Source organism: Cheilinus undulatus, linkage group 13 (assembly GCF_018320785.1).
Source record: "Cheilinus undulatus linkage group 13, ASM1832078v1, whole genome shotgun sequence".
NCBI lineage: Eukaryota > Metazoa > Chordata > Actinopteri > Labriformes > Labridae > Cheilinus > Cheilinus undulatus.
Window position 1 is genome coordinate 2,905,762 of NC_054877.1, and position 20,816 is coordinate 2,926,577.

Sequence of the window (20,816 nt, forward strand, 5' to 3'; positions counted from 1 at the left end):
TGAGTTTGATAAAGGTTATATTTTACTGTTGCGTAACTCAATTAAAAATGTATGTTTTTGATAAGAGTGGTTGTCATTCAGGTCAAATATGAAATATGGTTATTATTGATTAACTTGGATCATGATTTTCCTCACCGTCATGGCCCCCCATTGCCCGAGAAAGTTCTCCCCCTTATCCCCCCTTTTGGGTGGCCATGATGATACAGTTGCTAGAAAAAGTATGTGAACCCTTTGAGATTTCTTGGATTTCTGCATAAATTGGTCATCAAAAGTGTTCTGATCTTTATCAAAGTCACAACAATAGACAAACACAATCTGCTTCAACTAATACTACACAAAAAATGATGTGTTTTCATGTTTTAATTGAACAAACCATGTAAACATTCACAGTGCAGGGTGGAAAAAGTATGTGAACCCCTAGGCTAATGACTTCTCCAAAAGCTAATTGGAGCCAGGAGTCAGCCAACCTGGAGTCCAATCAATGTGATGAGATTGGATGTGTTGGTTAAAGCTGCCTGCCCTATAAAAAATACACACCAGTTTTGAATTTGCTGTTCTCAAGAAGCGTTGCCTGATGTGAACCATGCTTTGCACAAAAGAGCTCTCAGAAGACCTACGATCAAGAATTGTTGACTTGCATGAAGCTGGAAAGGGTTACAAAAGTATCTCTAAAAGCCTTGATGTTCATGTGTCCACGGTAAGACAGACTGTCTACAAATGGAGAAGGTTCAGCACTGTTGATACTCTCCCTAGGCGTGGTCGTCCTGTAAAGATGACTGCAAGAACACAGCGCAGAATGCTCAATGAGGTGAAGAAGAATCCTAGAGTGTCAGCTAAAGACTTACAGAAATCTCTGGCACATGCTAACATCTGTGTTGTCAAATCTACAATAAGTAAAACATTGAACAAGAATGGAGTTCATGGGAGGACACCACCTGCTGTCCAAAAAACACATTGCTGCACATTTGAAGTTTACAAAAGAGCACCTGGATGTTCCACAGCACTACTGGCAAAATATTCTGTGGACAGATGAAAACAACATTGAGTTGTTTGGAAGGAACACACAACGCTATGATTGGAGAAAAAAAGGCACAGCACACCAACATCAAAACCTCATCCCAACTGTGAAATATGGTGGAGGGGCCATCATGGTTTGGGGCTGCTTTGCTGCCTCAGGGCCTGGATGGATTGCTGTCATTGGCAGAAAAATGAATTCCCAAGTTTATCAAGACATTTTACAGGAAAACTTAAGACCATCTGTCCACCAACTGAAGCTCAACAGAGGATGGGTGATGCAACAGGACAACGACCCAAAGCATAGAAGTAAATCAACAACAGAATGGCTTCAACAGAAGAAAATACGCCTTCTGGAGTGGCCCAGTCAGAGTCCTGACCTCAACTCGCTTGAGATGCTGTTGGCATGACCTCAAGAGAGCAATGCACACCAGACATCCCAAGAATATTGCTGAACTGAAACAGTTTTGTAAAGAGGAATGGTCCAAAATTCCTCCTGACCGTTGTGCTGGTCTGATCTGCAACTACAGGAAACGTTTGGTTGAGGTTATTGCTGTCAACGGAGGGTCAACCAGTCATTAGCCTAGGGGTTCACATACTTTTTCCACCCTGCACTGTGAATGTTTACATGGTTTGTTCAATAAAAACATAAAAACATATCACTTTTTTGTGCAGTATTAGTTTAAGCAGACTGTGTTTGTCTATTGTTGTGACTTTGATGAAGCTCAGAACACATTTGATGACCAACTTATGCAGAAATCCAAGAAATCTCAAAGGGTTCATATACTTTTTCTAGCGACTGTAAGTGCAAATCTTTGTCATCTTTGTCATGATAGTGCCATTCTTACCGCCTGGACTTGGAGCTGCAGGTCATTCTTCTCTTGGAGAAGAGTCACCATTTTCTCCTCTAGTTCCTTTCTACGGGCCTCAGATTTTGCGTAAGCCTCTTTTAGTTTCAGGAATTCCTCCTTCATGTTGGCCATCTCCTTCTCTGCTTCAGCAGACCTCAGCAGAGGTTTGATCTTGAAGTACAGCTTCATCCAGGGCCAATTCTTGACCCCCATGAAGGCACGGATGTTCCACTGGATCACCAGTAATGCATCTCTAAATGTTTTTAAATAATACAAAATATGTTCATCACAAATCAATACTCTATGAATTATTGAACACCATCAGCATGACACCAAAGGTACCTGCGCTCCACCATTTTCTGGTACTCAAGTCGAGATAGCAGACCGCGGGCTCTGGCTTGGATAGCAGTGATGATTTTGGAGAGACGTTCGTCTCTCATCTCTTCAAGAAGCCCCAGCAGTCCAGCTTTAAAGAACACCTAAAAAAGAGTTTTTAACATTTGTCCATCTTTTTCATCACTTTCCTCTGCAACATTTTTCAAATATCTGACAAATTCAGACGATACCTTAGTGTGTCCAAACTTGTACTGGTTGTGATCGATGTCCAGAGATCCTAGAAGTTTCTCTGCTCCCTTTCTGCTGTCAATGAACTGACCCTCAGGGATGGCAGCAGGATTCAGAATGCGATATCTACAAAAAAAGACATGGGCAGATGTCTCAACACTGGTCTTCTGTTTGACACGACACCATCTCTGAAAAACACTACCTCTGTTTGAAATCTCCGTAGAGGATCCTGTTTGGGAAGCCCTTCCTGCAGATCCTAATGCCTTCCAGCACGCCGTTACAGCGCAGCTGGTGCATCACCAGAGGGTTCTCCATCGCCCCAGGAGTCTTGGTCTCATTGGGGATGATGCAGCGCACAAAGTGAGGGTGAGTAGACCTCAAGTTGGTCATCAGCTTGTTCAGGTTCTCCTTTAATATGAGAAAGAATTCATTTCGAAATATCAGCCTTTAAAGCATTCATTTTGATCTGAGTCTCAGCACACAAGGTAGAAAAGAACCTCTTCAAAAATAAGAGCACTACCCCCAAATTACACATACTCCACACCGAGGTAACAGAGCAGCTGGAGGGTCAAGATCATAAGAGCATGGGAGAACCACGAGTTCACACTGAAAATGTATGAAAAGAACAGATTTTTTTCCCTTTCTGGTGTTCATTTTTCATTAACTTCAATATTATTCCATGATTCTTCTTAGAATATTAGGAAATTAAAAGGTCAAAGTTTATCACAAAGAAGTTGTGTTTTTTATGAAAAATTTTGGGGTCTTCCCCTTGAAAATAAAGTATTCTTAATTAATAGGGCTGTAGTAGCTATTACCCACCGACCAACCAGTGCCATATAGCTTGTGCCACAGGATGGGAGCTGATGGTGAATTAATGATGATTTACTAAACAGCAGTTCGTTCTTTGATTGTGTTGTATTCTGGGGTAGTGTGATAAACCACAAAAGTGATACAAATTTGCAGCTTTAAATGTAATATTACTACAAATGTAATAAAGTTCTCACATTATAGTGGTTGCCACATGTAATTACTCTTACATTTGCATGGAACCATTAGGTTAACAGGAAGGTAGAAATCACCGTCTCTCAAGGATGTATTAACGTCCCATAAATGTAATGTAAACATGAAAAATAAAAGTTGCAGCCATTGTTTGTCTGCCAGTGGGCTCAAATCAGCTCAAGCTGAAGTCATATCAAGAAACGTAGTTAAGGGGACTTTTTTTGGTTCGCCATGAAACAGGAAGCTTTTTTACAGAGTCTTAAAACGTTCATAGAGTCATTAATGTTAGCAGAGTAGATTAAAATTTGTTAAAACAGACTCTGAAGTAACTACTTCCTGTTCCATGGCAAACAAAAATTCCCAAGACTATGTTTTATGATGTGGCTTGAGCTTTAGCTGATTTGAAAAACAACAAACAATGACAAACATTTAGTTTTCATGTTCATGTTACAGTTGTGAAAAATAATTTACATTTTTAAAAGCCTACATATAGATGAATCTCAGCAAATGAAGTTATTATGATTGCAAGGAATTTTGTTATTGCATTTGCAGTAGGCAACTGCTCTTACATTTGTGATAAATGTATGATATTTGTGAACTTATTACATTTAAAAACTGCTGATTTGTGTTACATTTGTGGCTTATTTTGTTTTTGGGCAGTTATCATCTTTGCAGGTGTAAGACAGTAATTGACCTGGTGCATTTCTCAAGTGGAGCAGAGCGTAGGGGCATTTCTGTCAGGCATCAGAGCTGGACCAGAGCGCATGCAGTGGAACTGCAAAGACTTTACTAGAGAGGGAGCGATTCGCTCCAGAGTGCTCAGATGGAGTATGGGAAATTTGGGGGTTAGAAGACAGCGAAAAAACATTTATAAATTATTTTAAACACAAGGTACAAGAAAGAAGAAATTAGGCACAAGCAAAAGAAAGTAATGTATGTTTAAATGTATATAAATATTCTGAGTTTTAGTATCTGCTCTGCCAGCCTTTCATGCTCTAAAGCAGGGATGTCCAAACTAAGGCCAGGGGGCCAAATGCAGCCCGCAGTTCCATTTTTGTTGGCCCTCAGCAATTTCTAAACATTAAATGAAATATGGCCTGCATTTGAACATGAAGCTTGACTGTATCGTACTAATTTGTTTTAGCACAAGGCAGTGCTACCATGCTATTTCTGTAAACAAACATTTTGACAGGTAGACTTTATTGATTTGAGTTTTTTGTGACTACATAAAGACAACAATGTAAATGGAAAACATATTGAAAACCAACATAATAACAATATTTGAATTGATTTCTAATGCCCTGATAGATTACGAAGGCTTATGGTAGTACTGATGATGTTTTCGGGGCAGAACCAGTAGTAGCCAGGGCCGACCAGGGCCTCCTGAAATCTGACTGGCCTCCCTAAAACCCTTGAGATGACTAGCTATTTACCTTGTCAGCCATTAACTAGCCATTTAAGCATACCCAATAACGAAGCATATCTTAACCATCATAAGAATGTTTTTACTAATTTAACAGTCCTCAGGATGAGGCGTATGAAAGTGGCCCCTCCATCCTTATATATTTATGTATGCGACCCCAGTGGTAAAAGTTTGGACACCCCTGCTTTAAAGTCTCTGACAACTCTGACTCTCTCAACAGACAGAGTAATCCGCTAGTCCCGCCTAACTGATATGGATTCTGTTTAACGATACACCGAAGAATGGGCCTCAGCCACTGATATCTTAATTTTTCACTTGAGAATGTTTCTGAGGAAAACCTGCATTAGATAAATGATGTGTTTTACAACAGCTAAAATGTTTACACCTCTTTTCAAGATGAATGCTATGTGTTTGTTAGCTTCAAGCGTGTGCAGTTTTTTACTTGTAAGTACAGAAAAATACCCTGTTTATGCCCAAGCAAAGCACAGGAAGGAGCACCCTTCAAACAAAAAAACTTTTCTAAGGTGCCTGACGAAAAAGACTTACTAAGAAAGGAGAAGTGTCAGCACTCAAAAATGTCCTTTTTGGTAGTTTTATTCAAGGCAGCGAGGCACAACGGACGCGTTTTGACTTAGTCTTCCTCAGCATTGTGAAACAATACATGGAAGAGTGTCTTAAATACAGGAAGTGTTCAGGTGCAGCTTTCAAAATAAAATACAATGAAATAGATTTAATAGGTTTCCTGGTAGGGGCTCTAACGTGTAACAATACCTTGTACAAAGATCAATGTAAATATAAATGTAGAAATGCATTGCAGTGACAATACACCAAATACCAATATCCAAATAGTACAAAAAAATGTACAAAACATGTGCACCTACAAAAATTCAGCCGATCCTGGACCTGACTCTCCAGTCATACTGACAAAGTATTAAACACTGTATCAGATAAATAATCAAAGAAAAGAGCAATAAATATTCAAGAGAAGACGTTGCATTTTTATATATGAGTCTTGAATGCATAAGGCTCCCTCTAGTGGCTAAAAATGTTAGAATTGAAAAAGGTCCTAACATTGTTAAGAGCACGATAACCACAAACTCATATTGGAGAGTCATTAAATAAAACATCTGTTCAAAGACACTTAAAGCAATGCCTTAAATGGTGTCACTCAATAAATAAATCTATTAGACTTATAAATACCTCAGTAGATTTTATAAAAGGAAATAATTTGAAATGAATTAAAATACACTTCTATTATCAAGCTGTCAGATAAATAATCAAAGAGAAGAGCAATAAATATTCAAGAGAAAGAAGCTACATTTCTTATATAACTCTTGAATGCATAAGGCTCCCTCTAGTGGCTAAAAATGTTAGAATTGCAAAAAGGTCCTAATATTACTAACAACCAAACGTCTGTTCAAAAGCACCAAATGTCATAAATAAAGCAGTGTCACTCTGACATTAACATTTATTTATTCACCGCTTTATTTATGGCATTTGGTGCTTTTGAACAGATGTTTGGTTCAATCACGAGTTATGTGGTTATCTTGTTCTTAGTAATGTTAGGACCTTTTTGCAATTCTAACATTTTTAGCCACTAGAGGGAGCCTTATGCATTCAAGACTCCTATATAAAAATGCAACGTCTTCTCTTGAATATTTATTGCTCTTTTCTTTGATTATTTATCTGATACAGTGTTTAATACTTTGTCAGTATGACTGGAGAGTCATGTCCAGGATCGGCTGAACTTTTGTAGGTGCACATTTTTTGTACATTTTTTGTACTATTTGGATATTGGTGTTTGGTGTATTGTCACTGTAATGCATTTCTACATTTATATTTACATTGATCTTTGTACAAGGTATTGTTACACGTTAGAGCCCCTACCAGGAAACCCATTAAATTTATTTCATTGTATTTTATTTTGAAAGCTGTACCTCAACACTTCCTGTATTTAAGGCACTCTTCCGTGTATTGTTTCACAATGCTGAGGAAGACTAAGTCGAAACGCGTCCGTTGTGCCTCGCTGCCTTGAATAAAACTACCAAAAAGGACATTTTTGAGTGCTGACACTTCTCCTTTCTTAGTATGCCCATATAAAGACATGGAACTACAGGGCTGTGTGCAAACACACAAGACACACAGGATTAAGATGTAGCAAGGCATCGGTAATGTCAATATTCAAATAAACCATAAAAACAATCAGACCCTCGACTCCAAATAAGAATTCTTGGGACTAGATGGTTCTAAAATAGATGCAGAGATGCTCAGAATTAAACTGAAAAAGCTGATTTTATCATGTGTTTAGCACCAGTAGTACTGAAATGCTGGAAACACATTTATTCCTAAAGTTGCACCACCTGTGTCTATGCAGCGCTCAGAGGCCTGCTCGGACCTGCAGATATCCCCAACAAGAGCACCTACACAGGCCAACTGTCATCAACCGCAACTGACTACCAGGTAGTAAATAAGGTGCCTGAACTGTGATTAAAAAAAAAACTTTGCTGAAATTATTCATTAATTCATTAAAACAGCCAACATTTGTTAAAATTCATAAAGGACTGAGTTTTTAAGGTTTGGTTGAGTTTTAAAGTCAGTATTGAGTTGACATTACCCTATGCAGAGCAGAGACAGTCTGAAATGAGGATCCCTTCTTCTTCTTCTCTTTTTTGCCCTCAACCGCCTCAGCCATAACTGTTTGAAAAATATAATGGGTAACCTGAAATCTTACTGACAATAAGATAATCTACTCTTAAAATCATTTGCATAAGAATACCTGAGTCAGCTCCAGCATAGTTTGCAAAGAGTAAAGCCAAGAGCTTCAGCGTAGACTTCTGGTAGAGTCCGACCACAGTCTCATTGAGAGGATCCTTGTTCTTCACCAGCCAGTTGTTGATGTTGTAGTCAACAGTTCCAGCGTAGTGAATCAGGGCGAAGTGGGCCTCTGGTTTTCCTTTGACGATCCTTGGTTTCTGGAAGTTTGCAGATTTCCCCAGATGGTTGTCGTAGAGCTTCGCTTTAAAAGTTGTGTCAGAGGCCTTGGGGAACATGCACTCCTCTTCAAGGATGGACATGATACCCATGGGCTGAGAGGAAAGAAAATATAAATACTCTTAGTTACTCTCTTAGTTCAGTTCTCTTCAGGAAGATGCAAACAGCATGGTCTCTCACCTTTTCAATCAGGTCGATGCAGGCCTGCAGGTCCATACCGAAGTCAATGAAAGTCCACTCAATGCCCTCTTTCTTGTACTCCTCCTGCTCCAGCACAAACATGTGGTGGTTGAAGAACTGCTGCAGTTTCTCATTGGTGAAGTTGATGCACAGCTGCTCAAACGTGTTGAACTGAAGGTTAAAGAAATAATGATTATCTATTTGTATGTTAGAGGAAAGGTAAGCCTTATTAGAGGGATTTATTATTGATTATGCACTGTCTTACATCAAAAATTTCAAATCCAGCAATGTCCAGTACACCAATGAAGTACTGGCGAGGCTGCCTGGTCTCCAGTGATTGGTTAATTCTAAATACCATCCACAGAAACATCCTCTCATAAACAGCCTTGGATAAAGCCCCAACAGCATAGGTGACCTGTAGGACAGGACATGTATTAAAAACAACGTTGTTATTTTCCTAATGCCTTTGTAGAAATATTAACCATATAGTAGGGGTGACGAGATCTCATGGCACAAAATCACCATCACTTTGGAAGAGAAGTCTCCACTAAATAGCAGCAGTTGGAAAAAAGTGGAGCATTGAAACATGAAGCCAGACTCCCGATACAAGAGGAAAATGTGTTTTTGTGTTTTAGATGTCAGAATATAAAAACAGAAAAACCTTGCTTACAAGACTATAGAGCAGGGGTCTAAACTTTCTAGATTGAGACCCCCAAATAAAGACGCCAGAGACCAGGGACCCCCACTGTACCTAAGGTACAGGTATAGCATATATGAACACAACCATGCAAAATCAAAATAGTCATGTGCAGACTCACGTTCTAAGGATTTTGAAACTTTGATTTCAGCTTAAATCTCATTGAATGACAATGATTTTATTTTACATTTATCTAATTTCATGCATGTTGCTGGCATCAGGCCAAAATCTTGAATTTCACTTTATTATTACATTTTTTTCATAAATCAGCACTATTGGTCACCCTTTACATCTGTCTGATATTAAAGCCATAGAAATTTTCAAAAAAGTGCTGACTATGAACATTCAAATTAACTGAGACATACGGCGTTTTTTCTTTCATCTCCTGATTTTGGAGATACAAGGTTTTAGCCTGAAAACAGCAATATATATTTTTTTAAAATGAATAGAATATTCAACTTTTAAACAATTTTAAAATGTCCTGTTTGGAAGACATCTGGTGCGCCCCTCTCTGTGTCTCATGACCCCCGAGGGGGTCCCGACTCCCACACTGAGAACCACTGCCATTGTCAAAGACTTTCTGAAGTAAACCCTGAAACTGATGGTTGTTGATTGACAAAGACAAAGTAGACCAGCTATTCTAGTGCAGGTTTCTGTCAGTAGTGTTGTTTTTTGACCTGTCTATGATAACCCATGTCTTAAAGGGATACTTCAACATTTTGGCAAATTCGCCCATTGCCATAATTCCTATTGTCTTTGTAATAGGTTTGTTTCCTTTCGTTGTCGTTGCAAGCTGTTTCTAGATCTGGGGGGACGGTTTAACCAGCTGCACACTAGCAGACGGAATTTTTGCTTTCCCTCATCAAACTCATCAAATACACAATCCAACAACTCCAAAACGTTCTCGTGGACAAGTTGTGGCCTGTACATTCACCACGCTATGAAATAATCATGGAACATTACGAGACGGAGATGTTTTAAAGTTAAATGCAAAGCTACACTACAACTACACTCCAGACATGGCTGCTGCACCATATCACTCCACCCAGTGGTTTACTCAAGATATTTCCGAGAGTTTGCTTCATGTGTCGTAATGTTAGATAATTATACGTCATTATTTCATAGCGTGGTGAATGTGCAGGTCACAACTTGTCCACGAGAGCGTTTTGGAGTTGTTGGATTGTGTATTTGATGAGTTTGATGAGGGAAAGCAAAAATTCCATCTGCTAGTGTGCAGCTGGTTTAACAGTCCCCCCGATCTAGAAACAGCTTGCAATGACAACGAAAAGAAACAAACCTATTACTAAGACTATAGGAGTTATGGCAATGGGAGAATTTGCCAAAATGTTTACGTATCCCTTTAAATAGCTATCCGGGCCTTAGCTAGGCAATCTGTCAGTTCTTACTACGAAAAAAACATCTGAGAAATCTCAGCTATTAGTGGGTATGCCTACAAAATTCAAATAGTATGCAAAAAGAGATTAGCATGAATTGGTTTTATCAGTACAGATGCTGGGTTTCTCCACAGATATCTGTCCATTTAATTCTGTCTTTGTAGTCAGAGGCTTGACTCACTGAGCCAACAGGCCAGGAAACCTCACCACTTTGGTATGAGTCTCCTTCATTGCTGCTCTTTCTGTCTGTTCTCCACAAGCTGTTCTGTTTTAGCTGTCTGACTCTAAGCCCAGCTGAGCTATCTCATCTATGGTTGTAGTTCCTACCAACTAGCAGAATATTCAGCAATATTTGCTCAGAAAGTCTAAGTAAAAACAGCTTGGTTCCACCAACAAAACTGCCATACCTGTGATCAAGCATAGAGATAGTCTATAAGGTCTAGAAAGGCCTTTGTCCTACCTGGGCGACATTCTGTCCCTTGGTGACCCACTCGTTTCCTACTTTGACTCTGGGGTGCAAAAGACCTTTGATGAGGTCTGCAGAGTTCAGGCCCATCAGGTACGCTGCTTTGTCAGCATCTGAAGAAGGAGAATGATTGTTGTACTACTGTATACATGTACCATTCAGTCTCTTTATCAGCCCAACCTGACAACAGAACGTCTCCAACCTTCAGTGCCGTCAGCCTCTGCCTGCTCCTCCCGCTGCTTCTGCTTGAATTTCATGTTTCCGTAGTGCATGATGGCACCAGTCAGCTTGTACACTGAGTTCTTTTCCTCTTGCGTAAAGCCCAAAACGTCAAAGGCGTTCTGTGGAACATGTAAACCTTAGTCAGATACAAAAGCTAGAAGAGCAGAAGGTAGCTCATTACAAATAACAGGACTGCACATCATTATCATGCATTCTAAAAGACATTTATACACAACTGATGGTGTAAACCCAGCCAGCATGTCCATGTGGGCCCCACATGGGTTATATGTGGGCTACAACATGGGTCCATGTGGGCTTGTCCATGGGTTCCATGGTGGCCCCACCTGTGATTGCCCATGTGAACTGCAAGTGTGGATCAGCCCATAAGAGACCCATCTGGAGATCCTTGCAATTGCCCATGTTTACTACATTCACTATCTTGGATCTGTAGAGATGGGGAATATATGGGTCTCATGGAACCCACAGAAAAACCCACATTAGACCCCTTATAACCCATGTTGAGCCCGCAAGGACATGCTGGCTGTAAAACAAGTACCTTTTTGTGCTGAAGGCCGTTACTGCAGCTTAAATCCAGTGGTTTAGTGTAAATTTCTCATTGCTGATAAAGTGTAAATCAGCCTAACCAGCGTAGCCATGACCATAGCATTAAAACTTCAGTGAAAACAGCCCAAAGTCTCACCAGTCTCTAAAAATAGACCCCTATCTATACAGGAACAGCATTGCTTCAACACTTGATTTGGTCTGAATGAGCTGGACTGCATTAAAACTCAGGAGTCCGATACATGGGTCTAGAACAGGGTGAAAAGCTCCTGATTACCTGGGCCCACATTAGGGAGGGGCCCTCTACATGCCTGTATGGAAGCCCATTTCCACCAAATAAAAAACAGAAATGTCAAAGTAGAGCAGTTCTTGAAAACAAAATCCTAAGTCATTATTATGAGATAAAAAGTCATAATTATGAGAAAAAAGTCAAAATTATGAGTTAAAAATTCTTAATTAGGAGATAAAATTATGAGCTGAAAAACGAGAAAAAGGCATAATTGACTAAATGACTTATCTCATTTTTTTTTTAACTTTTTGTCTTATAATTATTATTTTTTATCATAATTATAAGTTTTTATCTCATAATTTGCCTTTTTTATAATTATGACTTTTGTCTTATAAGTCAGTTTTTTTAACCCACATATTTGACGTTTTGTCTCATAATTTTGATTTTTTATATCATAATTTTGACTTTTTGTTTCATACCTTTGATTTTTTAAAATCATAATTATAGCTTTTATCTTATAATTATGACATTTTTACTTATCATTTTGACTTTTATCTCATACTTTAGTCTTTTTATCATATAATTTTGACTTTGTATGTTATAATTAAGATTTTTTAAATCATAATTTTGACTTTTTATGTTATAATAAAGATGTTTTAACTCATAATTTTGACTTTGTATCTCATAACAATGACTTAGGATTTTTTTTTTTCAAGAATTGCTGTACTTTCACATCTAAAAAGTCATAACTATGACACTAAAAATGTATAAATAACTTAATGACTTTTTATCTCATAACTTTGACTTTTTGTCTAATAATTTTTACTTCTTATCTCATAATTATGACTTAAGATTATTTTTTTGTAAATGTCCTAACTTACACATTTTTCTTTTTCAAGTGGCGGAAATGGGTTTCCATATGCCTGCAGTAAAAAGTGTGTTTTTGTTTAATTTTTCTTAATAATTAGTGTCATTATTGAATCAGCAGCAGCTAAATGAATCAGTCAACAGAGTGAAATTCTATCAAATAGAGTCAAATACAATCCTGGGGGGCTCCTCCCTTAAAAAAATGTCCAGATGGTGTAGTCCAGCGCTGCAAAATAATGCAAGTAAATTTAATATTAACCACAGTAAAAAATATTGCTCAAAAATTTGGAAATAATGGCTAAAAAAATCATGGAAATGCATAGATATTAGTAAAAAAGATGCAACATATTGTTGCTTTGCTAGCTGGCTAAGAGGATCCCTGTGTAATATTCTTTCTGGGGGCCCTAAATCCCTAGCTACGCCCCTGGTCTGATATAATGGTATGAAGGGGGTATGGATAAGAGACTGACATCGGTTGCCATCAGTTCCTCGGCATCATCGATGGAGGCCACTTGAGTTTCCCCTTGGGAGATGAAGGCGTAGTCGTATGGATTATTTGTGATCAGCAGCATCTCTGAAAGATGAAAGGAGAAAGTCAGACAGGTCATACAAGCTGACCAAAGCCATGTTTGCTCGTCTTAGAGTTTGATTTTGGCACATTTGTGCCTCAAATACTCCACAGCCACACACTAACCCAGGATTTCAGGCTTCTTGTTGGACAGAATCTGGTAGAAGATGTGATAATCTCTCTCAGCTTTAAGCTGGAAGATCACACGAGACTTCTCCAGGAGGTCTGACAGGGGACAAAAGCGGTTTAATCTGGTTAAAGACTACCGTAACGCTCTCAGTGCTTTATAACATACACTAAATATAAAAGAAGTGTTTCTCCTTACATGTTTCAATGTCTGCTGAGGCCAACTTTCCCCTGGCATCAAAGTGGATACGGATGAATTTACCCTGAAAGACGAGATTTTTATTCAAGATCAACTGTATAATCACAGTTTAGTTTCTATCTCAGCATAGCTAGACCCAGAATTTAGCTACTCATGGTTGACACTCACAAATCTGGAGGAGTTGTCATTCCTGATGGTCTTGGCATTCCCAAAGGCCTCCAGGGCAGGATTAGCCTGGATGATCTGATCCTCCAGGGTTCCCTGTCAAAGGTGAAGTTACACAAAGACGGATATTTCACTTTTGTTCCTCAGCTTTTAAAAGTACAGAGCATTTTGTAAGTCACAGGTGTGCACAGCTCTGGTTGTAACCTGAGCTCAGATGCAAAAACATCTTCTCTGCCGAGAGAAGCCTTCAGTGCTGCTCTCTGCTCTTAGTTTAATGAGGAAATGTTCAGTTCTGATAAAACCAGCTACACAGGCAGCAGCCATTGTACATGCCGTACAACTGTCAGACTGAGCACAGTCATTTCAAATGGGAGCTTGGATGGATGGATCTGCCTGATAACAGACATAGATTATGGCCAATCTATGTGCTTTACATGTTACCTGTTACTTTACACGGTTCTGCTTCGTTTTCCGTTTTCATTTTCAGATAGTTCCATGTTCACATGGCAACATTCTGAAAACGATCTCTGCACACGAGGAAACACTAAGGCCGCCCACACACTAGACGATTTTTTAATCTGACACGATTTTAGAACCGTGGGAGACCACAGACTTCAGGACAATTTCCAAAGATTTTTCATCTTTGATCCTCTGAACGACTGTCAGATCACTGGACACCACACACCTGCCGACCTGCCTACGACCTCGCGTGATCACATGACTTCAGAAAAAAACCAACATGGATGTCTGTCGATACTGTCCTGCTGTCCCTCCACAACAGACATGCATTACAGGTGCAGCAACAATCACAGAACAAGAGAAAGACTCAGGATGAAATCCTGGCTGGAATTGAAGTACACTTGTGTTCATGGTTGTGAGCGCTGAAAGTACGTATGATCTGTCTGGTGATGCTACCCTGTCTGCTCGCTCTCATTGGTTGTTGTGGGTACACTGACCTAGAATCGTAAATATCAAACATGTTTGATATTTATGATTCAGGGTCTGGGAGGCTACGACACGATTTGGAGCAGTAAATCAATCGTGTTGACACCACACACATGCAGACTACTCAGACAAATAATCGTTTGCGACGAGGCTCCAGTCGGTACACGCCCCCACGCTCATTGGGGGGGGGGTCAAATCTTGCCTAAAATCGGGCTTAAAATCCTGTGGCCAGCCTAAGGAGACAGGAGAGTCGATGCGCTTAAGTTTCCATATTGTAACTTTAAGACAAAGATAAAGACTAAATCATTCCAAGAGGTAGAAATATATGAAAAATGGGAAACAGAAATATTGTTTGTTATTTTTGTGTTTAAATGACAGTTATTATCATGATGGTCCATGAAAAAAGATAGATGTAATAATCTTAAAAATTAATAGACTTTCTCAAATAAAATTGGCATTTATAGCCATCAAAATGAGAGTAACACACTGCCTGGCCAAAAAAAAAAGTCGCCACCAAAAAAGGTCACCCACTCTAATATTTGGTTGGACCGCCTTTAGCTTTGATTACAGCAGCATTCACTGTGGCATTGTTTGGATAAGCTTCTGCAATTTCACAAGATTTATTTCCATCCAGTGTTGCATTAATTTTTTACCAAGATCTTGTATTGATGATGGGAGAGTCTGACCACTGCGCAAAGCCTTCTCCAGCACATCCCAAAGATTCTCATTGGGGTTAAGGTCTGGACTCTGTGGTGGCCAATCCATGTGTGAAAATGATGTCTCATGCTCCCTGAACCACTCTTTCACAGTTTGAGCCCGATGAATCCTGGCATTGTCATCTTGGAATATGCCCGTGCCATTAGGGAAGAAAAAATCCATTGATGGAATAACCTGGTCATTCAGTATATTCAGGTAGTCAGCTGACCTCATTCTTTGGGCACATAATGTTGCTGAACCTAGACCTGACCAACTGCAGCAACCCCAGATCATAGCACTGCCCCCACAGGTTTGATGGGTCCATCACTTCACCTGCCTCTTTCTTACCCTGATGCCCCCATCACTCTGGAACAGGGTCAATCTGGACTCATCAGACCACAATTTAATAATGTTAAAACAGTTCTTAACCCAATTTTAGTAGTTTCTGCAATCTCCTTAGATGTTTGCTCTGCTTGATGCATGCCAATGATTTGACCCTTCTTAAACAGACTAACATCTTTTCCACGACCACAGGATGTGTCTTTCGACATGGTTGTTTAAGAAATGAGAAGTTACTCATTGCATCAGCTGGGGTTAAATAACTTGTTGCCAGCTGAAAGATAATCGCCCATGCAGTAATTATCCAATAGGAGGCTCGTACCTATTTGCTTAGTTAAATCCAGGTGGCGCTTTCTGTTTGGGCCAGGCAGTGTATTTCCCCTTTTTACATTGATAGGGGCGTTTTGAAAACGTTTCACTCTGGAACTCATTTCTAAATCAGTCTTTCTTTAGGCACCAAAAACAGCGTTCTCGTGACGACAGGCGGCCAAAACACAACAAAAGTTTTGTGTTTTCTACTGAGAACTTTATGTAAATGGGGCCTTAATCTGAAGTTGCACTGAACCGAGGAAGATTTTGAATTCCAGGAGTGAAGACTGGTTATTGTTGAATTCATGTGTTTGTGTTCACAGCCCATTATAAAACAAACCGCTAAATCTGTGAGAGGCTTCACAATCGGTGAAGATTTATCTTTCATTGCGTGCTGTTCTTTGTTGTTTTAACATGTTTTCCGTCGTTTTGGACGGTTTAAGAGCTCCAACAGCTCAGTGAGCACACGACCTTTACCTTTTCTTTGGCATTGGGGTCTTTCTTTATCCCTCCAGCTGCAATACTGGCAAAATACTGGATGACCCTCTTTGTGTTGACGGTCTTTCCTGCTCCGGATTCTCCGCTGTAATTTCAAGGTGTAGTTTTAACGATCAGAGAGTTAGATTTCAGAGCATACATCATCACTGATGCTTAATCAGGGAACTTACGTGATCAGGATTGACTGGTTCTCTCGGTCTAAGGTTTAAAGAGAGCACAGCTGTGTTATTTCAAAGATTCAACATGATCACATGTATGAGAAGGTTCCTTTATTCTACACTATCTGTCATGTTTGGTTTCACCTGCCAGCATGTACTGATAGGCGTTATCAGAGATGGAGAAGATGTGAGGAGGAGCTTCACTCCTCTTCTTTCCTCTGTAGGCCACCACCACTTCCTGGTTGTAGACCGGCAGCCACTTGTAGGGGTTGACAGTCACACAGAAGAGTCCGGAGTAGGTCTGAAAATCACAGAAAAAAAATATTCAAGTTTATCTAGACATTTAGAAATACAAATGTGGATAAATGTAAAAGTATATTCACACAATATATGCACGTGTATAAATGCCATGCACTTTTATCCAAACTCTTTGATCCTGCCTTCGAATAATGCAGTTTCTTATTTTCTACTGAAACTGATTTTCCTATTGGCTGATCTGCAGGCAGGGCGGGTTTTTCAAGAAGAGGGTACCTTTTTTCTTTCTTTTTCTTTCATAATATATATTTTTTTGTTTTAAATTATTGTAATACAAACAGACAGGATGAGAACCAAAGCACAGCAATCATCTACAAACATCAGACAAAAACAGTAAGAATCAAACAGACGTGACAACAGCCTGGTTCTGTAAGAAAACCTTCTCTCTTATTTTAGAATCTTCCATTAAATTATGATTTCTCTGTCGTAATAAACAACCATTACCCTCAGAAGTCACAGCCTAAATGCTGATTTTTTTTTTTTATACCTGATCGTTAGGTAATTAGGTGGATCAGAGATCTATTTATCAAGGGAGACCTTGAAATTTGTGGAGAAGTTAAACGTTTCCATGGTAACAGTGGGCTCCAACCATCAGAGACATTGCTGTCACCCTCTAATATCGTAGGTAGTGTTGTTTTTTTCCCTAGGACTTGGGATGGTTTTGACATTATGGCTAAAAATCTTTTTAGAGAAAGAGTGGGAATTCTTCCCGCAGGATCCACATTGTTAAACTCTAAGATATTCAGATCCTCTAGGGGGCGTTTTTTACAATTCTGAGATATTTCCCAGCCACTGGCTGCATTGCTGACCTCAGTGGTCGTGGCCTACAGGAGGCTCCGGAGGAGAGAAGTCCATTATTATCATAACCCCAGCCTTGTCCATGTTGATGTTCTGAAACTCTAAGGAAAATGCACCTCTGCCAAAACTCTGGGTTTAAAAACCCTGTCAGGCTACTTGAAGTACACCGAGCCTAGTGGTTCTATGTCGAGGCCAGGTGGTCTGGGTTCAGGTCTGGCCTGTGTACATGCAAAAAACTGGAGAGTTGAATTTTCAGTTTTAAAGATTCAGAGTTTATTTTTATGTTATTTTATCTCCATCCTGAGTGAAAGGTCTTCAGTGTTGGGGTTATTTGACAGTGTTGATCTATCAGTGTTAGTCCATCTCTGTACAGTCAACTCATCTAAGCCCCGCCCACTGACACTCTAAATCTGGGGGCTTTATGGGCAGAGTTTCCAATCATGCAGCTGGGCAAACATGTGTTTAAATCTGTTCACATGCTTTTTGATTGGACTGTTGTTGTTTTTATGATGCATGCTTTTGCACCATGTGTGAAGTTATCCATTGAATTAGTCATTTCTACTGATTTGGTTCAGCCAATCGTAAGAGATGGGCTGGCCTTCATGAAAGGCATTACTTAGTGAGATATTGTTCCTTAAGTTTATCCATGTCACAGGACATTTATCTCCGTCATGGGTGATCGATGTAGGTGGGAAATTCAACTTTGTATAAAAGTTAAACTGCAGCTTATCAAGAATAAACAATATATATTCTTCAAGTAAACAGCCAGAAAGAAGAGGAATAAATCCTATTTGTGTTAAAAGAACATGTTGATGTTTAACAGAAATAACACTGTTAGAATACTACGAACACAGGGTTTGTTGAATCAGCACTGATGATGTTGCTGTGTGGCTCCTCTTCCTCATGTCATTCCTCCATCTCTCTCTCCTCAGTTTCTTCCCTTATCCACTGTCCTCTCTCTACAACTAAGGCAGGAAACTCCCAAAACTCACCTTTAAAAAAAAAAAAAAAAAAAAAAAAAAAAAAAGGATTACTCACGTAGATCATCCATGCTGCGTAACGCTCTTTGAGGTTGAACAGCACAGCGGGCTCATGGAGGAAGGTCAGCATGGCCATGTCCTCGATCTTGTCAAACTTGGGAGGATTCTGTTGCAGAATCTGAGTGTCCTTGACGGTCACAGTCTGCAGGAAAGGAGAGCAGTTTACTTTCAGAAAAGTCTTTGTTTCACCTGGAAATAATATATTTAATATTTAAGACAAAGCTTTTTTTCATCGCTCTGTTCTACTGAACTAAATGCCATAGTGTTCACACAGTCATTTAAACTTGTATTCACACTCACTCAAGGAGAGATGCTTGAAATTTCCCACAGATTAACGCTCAGATTAACACTCCCTGACAGGAATCTCACTCAGACTCTTCTGCTCATGTATTTGTGCTGCTCTAACAGATTCTGAGGAATCTGGAACTGAAACTAGGGCTGGACAATATATCTGGCTTTAAAGATATGCTCATATATTTGTAAAAGACAAGTGTGCTGATAAAGGTTATGTTGATTTCACAAAGATGCACTTCAGTTCTGGTTATTTCCACATTATCACGCCTGTTGTATCATATTTGTAATCTATTGCACTCTTTTCTTTCTACTTTTCTTCACGTTGATTTCAGCGTGATAGAAAGGACGACAGAGGTGTTGGTGCTGAAAACTAAATGTTTAAACAGTGAAATAAAACCTCTGACCTTCCCTCTCTCCGTCTGCACTGTGACTTTGTCTCCATCCCGGCTAGTGATGGTTGCTTTCACAAACTCCTCCACCTGATCCGGGACGAAGCATTCCTTCTTTATGTCGAAGGGACGCGTGGACGCCTCCATACGCTCCTTGTCTGACTTCCTCAGGTACGAGGCAGCCATCCCAAACACAGCCATCTCCGCGTCCCCCATGGCTGCACTGTTGCACAAACATTCATGGATTCATAACTGACAGTCACATAAACTCAGCTTCTGTTTCTTAATACGTCAGCTACTGTTCAACTGTAGTTCAACTCTAACTAATGTCACTTTTTCTATCACATCTGGATTTTAACTTTTTAAATACATCATTATAATGCACTGCTCAACAATAGTTCTATAATAAGGATTATACAACAGTTTGAAAGGAGAATTTACCTGTAGGTTCAAGACAGATATCAGCTGAGTTCAACCTTGAGGGTAGTCGTCAGTGGTGCACCTTAAGAAGGAAGAGAAAAAAGTAAAAAAGCATGATTTTAGATAGTTTAAAATGTCTCTGTTACACAGGTAGGGGTTTTCTGTATATTAAGAGTTCTGTATATTTATTCTATCTACTACTGTCATGCAAAGTCATGATGAGATTAAGTCTGACTTCCATGCATGTAAGTTTTTATTTGCAGTCAGGACTATTTTGTCCTTTTATGAGGACCGTAGTTAAACTACCGTAGCGGGGCACCAGCTGGACACTAATCACCGTGGCGCCTTCCTGCTCTTACAGTGATACGGACACTACCGGCCCCATGAATGTTTCATTTCACTTAAAAAACATAAAAACAGACCGCTCAGTGGACAACAGGGTTAGACTTTTTCACATGCCACAGTGGCTGGTTGATAAATAAATCTACAGCAACAAACATCTACTAGTCACTCTATTTTAACGAGCAGCATTGCTAAATAAGATATGGTAATCAAGGCTTATAGTATACAGGTCATAGGCTGTTTAATAGGAGAGAGTTGGTGCATGAATGATCCAAACTGGGGTTTATTTCAAGCCTCATTTTTGACCAATTTGTCCTAAACCATGCAAACATGTGCTGGGATTACCTAAACTATGAAGCTATGAGTATCAGACTTGAACTTAAAGTCCCTGTAAAGAGATACAAAAAAATCTTTATTTTAGGTTTGCTGTATGACAGACCACTGTGTTTTGAACCACCAGGCCAAATTTTAGTCATGGAAAACTTCTCTTACTTTATCAAATTAAGCTTCAAAATCATGGACAACCAGGCAGTAAAATCTGCTCCAGGATGGTGTGGGCGTGTCTGTTGAATGAGATGAGGCCACGCCCACTCAAGAGAAATTCAGTCCTCTCAGATAAAAATAAATAAAATCTTTTGATCAGAGCTCAGCTGCCTGGCTCTGTGCCAGAGCAGATAAACAAAGTTAGGGATTAAATTTTACTGTTTTCTGGTACAGATCTCTCTGTAATGATGCTTTCAATGACCCATAGGCAACC

At 39.5% G+C, this 20,816-nt stretch overlaps 1 protein-coding gene across 2 annotated transcripts in view; it reads right to left on the reverse strand.

Annotated features, from left to right (window-relative positions):
• Positions 1–19,513, reverse strand: part of LOC121520088 (myosin-7) — a 31,916-nt gene extending 12,403 nt beyond the window's left edge. Inside the window, exons 1-19 of one of the 2 annotated variants that reach the window (XM_041803342.1) lie at positions 19,313–19,513; positions 18,613–18,756; positions 16,606–16,762; positions 16,474–16,501; positions 16,283–16,388; positions 13,520–13,612; positions 13,352–13,415; positions 13,153–13,251; positions 12,929–13,032; positions 10,782–10,920; positions 10,574–10,692; positions 8,288–8,437; positions 8,023–8,193; positions 7,628–7,937; positions 7,466–7,545; positions 2,632–2,837; positions 2,432–2,555; positions 2,208–2,344; positions 1,863–2,118 (exon numbers count right to left, since the gene is read on the reverse strand). In XM_041803342.1, the coding sequence (XP_041659276.1) occupies positions 1,863–2,118; positions 2,208–2,344; positions 2,432–2,555; positions 2,632–2,837; positions 7,466–7,545; positions 7,628–7,937; positions 8,023–8,193; positions 8,288–8,437; positions 10,574–10,692; positions 10,782–10,920; positions 12,929–13,032; positions 13,153–13,251; positions 13,352–13,415; positions 13,520–13,612; positions 16,283–16,388; positions 16,474–16,501; positions 16,606–16,762; positions 18,613–18,756; positions 19,313–19,513 (2,688 nt within the window). Of the gene's footprint in view, positions 1–1,862; positions 2,119–2,207; positions 2,345–2,431; positions 2,556–2,631; positions 2,838–7,465; positions 7,546–7,627; positions 7,938–8,022; positions 8,194–8,287; positions 8,438–10,573; positions 10,693–10,781; positions 10,921–12,928; positions 13,033–13,152; positions 13,252–13,351; positions 13,416–13,519; positions 13,613–16,276; positions 16,389–16,473; positions 16,502–16,605; positions 16,763–18,612; positions 18,757–19,312 lie in introns of both variants that reach the window. The other variant, XM_041803343.1, reaches the window with a different exon arrangement.
• Positions 19,514–20,816: the final 1,303 nt, after the last annotated feature.